This window comes from Carlito syrichta, unplaced genomic scaffold, assembly GCF_000164805.1.
Source record: "Carlito syrichta isolate Samal-C Ts95f unplaced genomic scaffold, Tarsius_syrichta-2.0.1 Scaffold153520, whole genome shotgun sequence".
Taxonomy (NCBI): domain Eukaryota; kingdom Metazoa; phylum Chordata; class Mammalia; order Primates; family Tarsiidae; genus Carlito; species Carlito syrichta.
The window spans coordinates 685,703-690,262 of NW_007097616.1; the positions used below are offsets into that span (position 1 = coordinate 685,703).

At 43.2% G+C, this 4,560-nt stretch overlaps 1 protein-coding gene across 6 annotated transcripts in view; it reads left to right on the forward strand.

Moving 5' to 3' along the window:
• Positions 1–4,202, forward strand: part of GGPS1 (geranylgeranyl diphosphate synthase 1) — a 12,579-nt gene extending 8,377 nt beyond the window's left edge. For 4 of the 6 annotated variants that reach the window (XM_008050591.2, XM_021708867.1, XM_021708865.1 and 1 more), the window contains 2 exons: positions 2,278–2,348; positions 3,119–4,202. In XM_008050591.2, the coding sequence (XP_008048782.1) occupies positions 2,278–2,348; positions 3,119–3,880 (833 nt within the window). In that variant the 3' untranslated portion in view covers positions 3,881–4,202. The remainder of the gene's footprint in view (positions 1–2,277; positions 2,349–3,118) is intronic. The other 2 variants (XM_008050593.2, XM_008050592.2) reach the window with 1 other exon arrangement.
• The last annotated feature ends 358 nt before the right edge of the window (positions 4,203–4,560 follow it).

The following is a 4,560-nucleotide window of genomic DNA, read 5'->3' on the forward strand; positions in this document are numbered from 1 at the left end:
TCAGCCTTCCGAGTAGCCGGAATTACAGGCGCGCGCTACCATGCCCGGCTAATTTTTTTGTTTTGGTTTGGTTTTGGTTTTGGTTTTGGTTTTGGTTTGTTTGTTTTTGTTTTTGGGGGGTTTTTTTGTTTTTTGATTTATTATAGAGATGAGGTCTCGCCTGCCCAGGCGGGTCTCAAACCCGCGGGCTCAAGGCAATCCACTCACCTCAGCCTCCCAAAGGTGCGGGATTACAGGCTGAGCCACCGAGCCCAGCTCTTTTTTTTTTTTTGAGTTGGAGTCTCACTTTGTCACACAGGCTAGAGGCTACAGTGCAGTGGCACAATCACAGCTCACCACAGCCTCAACCTTCGGGGCTCAGGCAGTGCTTCCGCATCAGCCTCCCAATAGCTGGGACTGTAGGCACACACCACCATGCCTGGCTAGGTTTTTTAATTTCTATAGAGACAAGATCTTGCTGTGTGCCCAGTCTGATCTTGAACGCCTGGTCTTGAACTCCTGGGCTCAAGCAATCCTTGACCTCCCAAAGTGCTGGGATTATAGGTGAGAGCCTGTGCCTGATGGCAATCTAATTTTTTTTTGAGTTGGAGTCTCACTCTGTCACTCAGACTGGAGTGCAGTGGCACACTTCTGGCCACCGCAACCTCTACCTGCTGGGATCCGGCGATTCTTCCGCCTCAGCCTTCCAAGTAGCCAGAACTGCAGGCACGCGCTACCACATCCAGCTAATTTTTGATTTATTGTAGAGACGAGGTTTGGCCAAGTTGCCTGGGTAGGTCTTGAACCCGTGGGCTCAGACAATCCACTCGCCTCAGCCTCCCAAAGTGCTGGGATTACAAACTGAGCCACCAAAACCAACCGATAATCTCATTTGTGATAGGAAAGAAGCAGAGCTGTCCCATATCTAAAACTTTAATTTAAAGGAGTGGTAGATAATTTTAAGAAGTAATTTTTGTTTTAAATTCTGAGTCTCACTCTGTTGCCCAGACTTGAGTACAGTGGAACACTCACGACCACCACAACCTCAACCTGCTGGTCTCAGGTGATCCTTCCACCTCAGCCTTCCAAGTAGCTGGAACTACAGGCGTGTGCCACCATGCCCAGCTAATATTTTAATTAATTGTAGAGACAAGGTCTCACCAAGTTGCCCAGGCTGGTCTCGAACCCCTGGGCTCAGACAGCTCTCTCGCCTTGGCTTCCTAAAGTGCTGGGATTACAGGCGTGAGCCACTGTGCCTGACCTAAGAAGTTATATTATGAAATAATTCCATAGTAAAGTAAATTTTTTACTTATACTTCTGTAAAATTTATAATGCGAATTAACTGCCACCAACTAGACTAGCTTCCTTTTCAAAAAAAGAAATTGGCCAAGCATGGTGGCTCATGCCTATAATCCCAGCACTTTGAGAGGCCCAGAAAAGAAGATTGCTTGAGCCCAGGAGTTTGAGACCAGCGTAGGCAACATAGGGAGACCTTGTCTCTACCAAAAAAAAAAAAAAAATTAGCATTAGCTAGGTGTGGTGATATGTGCCTGTAGTCCCAGCTACTTAGGAAGCTGAGGTAGAAGGATCGCCTGAACCCAGGAGACCAATGCTGGTGACACTGCACTCCAACCTGGGTGACAGAGTGAGACCCCAACTCAAAAAAAAAAGTTGCAGGCCGGGCTTGGTAGCTCAGCCTCTGTAATCCTAGCACTTTGGGAAGCTGAGCCAAGTGTATTGCCTGAGCCCGTGGGTTCGAGACCCGCCTGGGCAACTTGGCGAGACCTCATCTCTACAATAAATTATCAAAAAAATTAGCCAGGTGTGGTAACGCGCGCCTGTAGTTCCAGCTACGCGGAAGGCTGAGGCGGAAGCATCGCCGGAGCCCAGCAGGTCAAGGCTTCGGTGACCGGGAGCGGCCACTGCACTCTAGTCTAGGCAACAGAGTGAGACTTCAACTCAAAAAAAAAAAAGTTACAAATTAGACCATAATTCCTAAAAGTTCATCCTACTACAAAATTGTTGACTCAAGTTAAGATGAAAGGAGTATTAGTAGGCCACTGAAGTGCTTTAGAATCTCTCATGCCTGCCCTAATCTTAAAAGGTTGTGCACTTTAGGATGTGGATTTCCAATGATTTGAAGTGGAGTGTTGAACCGTGGAAGGCAAATTCTAGAGTAGGTAATAGATTGATGGGGCTGGATTTATCAAGTCTGATTAGTTTTGAAGGAAGTTCGGAAAATGTTTCTTGTAATTAAAATATTTACTCTTTTGTCAAATTTTATTCTTAAATTGCAGGTAAACAAGTGAGAACCAAACTTTCACAGGCATTTAATCATTGGCTGAAAGTTCCAGATGACAAACTGCAGGTATTTGGGCAATGCTCCTGCCCCCCCCAAGTCAAGACCTCACTCTATTGCCCAGGCTGGCGTACAGTGGCAAGATTATGGCTCACTGCAGCTTCAACCAGCATTCCACCATGACTGGCTAATTTTTTTTTTAAGAGACTAGGTCTCACTGTGTTGCCTAGGCTGATCTCAAGCTCCCGGGTTCAAGTGATCCTCCCACCTCAGCCTCCCAAAGTGTTGAGATTACAAATGTGAGCTACTGCACCTGGCCTATGTAGGCAATTCCATTCTTTTTTTTTTTCAAGTCAGAGTCTCACGCTATCACCCAGGCTGGAGTGCAGTGGCACACTCACGGCCACCACAGCCTCGACCTGCTGGGCTCAGGTGATCCTTCCACCTCAACCTTACAAGTAGCTGGAACCACAGGCATGTGCCACCATGCCCAGATAATTTTTTGATTTATTGCAGAGATGAGGCCTGGGCCAAGTTGCCCAGACTGGTCTCGAACCCCTAGGCCAGACTATCCTCTCACCTCCCAAAGTGCTGGGATTACAGGCGTGAGCCACTGAGCCCGGCTTCTAATCTCATTCTTAATTCCCAAGAGATGAATTGCTACCATGTAGTTTTTGATTGAATTTAATGCTCATGCAATATCTTTTTTATATTGCAGTTTCTAAATAATTATTAGTATAAAAATTAAGACATCTGAGACTTTAATCTGTTGATATAATTAAGCATAAGCTGTTTTGAATAGCTCAAATGAAGTAAAGTATTCCATTCTTTCTTATTAGATTATCATTGAAGTGACAGAAATGTTGCATAATGCCAGTTTACTCATCGATGATATTGAAGACAACTCAAAACTTCGACGTGGCTTTCCAGTGGCACACAGCATCTATGGAATTCCTTCTGTCATCAATTCTGCCAATTATGTATACTTCCTTGGCTTAGAGAAAGTCTTAACCCTTGATCACCCAGATGCAGTAAAGCTTTTTACCCGTCAACTTTTGGAACTCCATCAGGGACAAGGCCTAGATATTTACTGGAGAGATAACTATACTTGTCCCACTGAAGAAGAATATAAAGCTATGGTGCTGCAAAAGACAGGTGGACTGTTTGGATTGGCAGTAGGTCTCATGCAGTTGTTTTCTGATTACAAAGAAGATTTAAAGCCACTACTTAATACACTTGGGCTCTTTTTCCAAATTAGGGATGATTATGCTAATCTACACTCCAAAGAATATAGTGAAAACAAAAGTTTTTGTGAAGATCTGACAGAGGGAAAGTTCTCATTTCCTACTATTCATGCTATTTGGTCAAGGCCTGAAAGCACCCAGGTGCAGAATATCTTGCGCCAAAGAACAGAAAACACAGATATTAAAAAATACTGTGTACATTATCTTGAGGATGTAGGTTCTTTTGAATACACTCGTAATACTCTTAAAGAGCTTGAATCTAAAGCCTATAAACAAATTGATGCACGTGGTGGGAACCCTGAGCTAGTAGCCCTAATACAGCACTTAAGTAAGATGTTTAAAGAAGAAAATGAATAATATTTAACCATTCGTGATTGGATCTGATAGCTTATTTTAGCTTTTTTTTTTCCAGCTCTTTGCCTATCACCTTTTTAAAAATTTGATCCAAACTGTTATTCTCCAGAAACTGAGTAAATATGGGTGATGTGAGTTTTTCTCCATTTAGAAACCCCTCTGTACAGATAATCACAAAGTTGAAGGAATCAAAAGGACCCACATATACATAAGGTCTAATCTGAATGTCAGAAATTGCTGTGGCAGGACCCTGTGACCAACTCTGCCCTACTATCATGACTGTCCTGTTGATTTTGTCAGTAATAAAGACTTTAGCTTCCAGGAATTTTTATCCAGATACTTCCTAACTATATGGACAATTCCAAGGCAGTTTCTTTTAGCTAGCTGGTCCAAAGACCACAAATCTTTTTTTCTAAATGCTGCTGCTAAGAATATCTCAGGATCCTACCTGGAAACCCCCTCACCAAAATCTTCTGTGAAAAGGCTTATAGTGGTAAACAAAGCATTCTGAACTTTTTTCTTTTTTCTTTCTCCATCCCACAATTTCTGCTTTTTAACCAAGGAGTCTCTACTTAATTAAATTTACATGCTAGTCTAATTTTTTTCTCCTTGTGGTATAATATTTGTGTGCCCCAGACTGATTAGTATCTGGGTGTAGCTTTTATTTCCAATCCGGAAGGGGG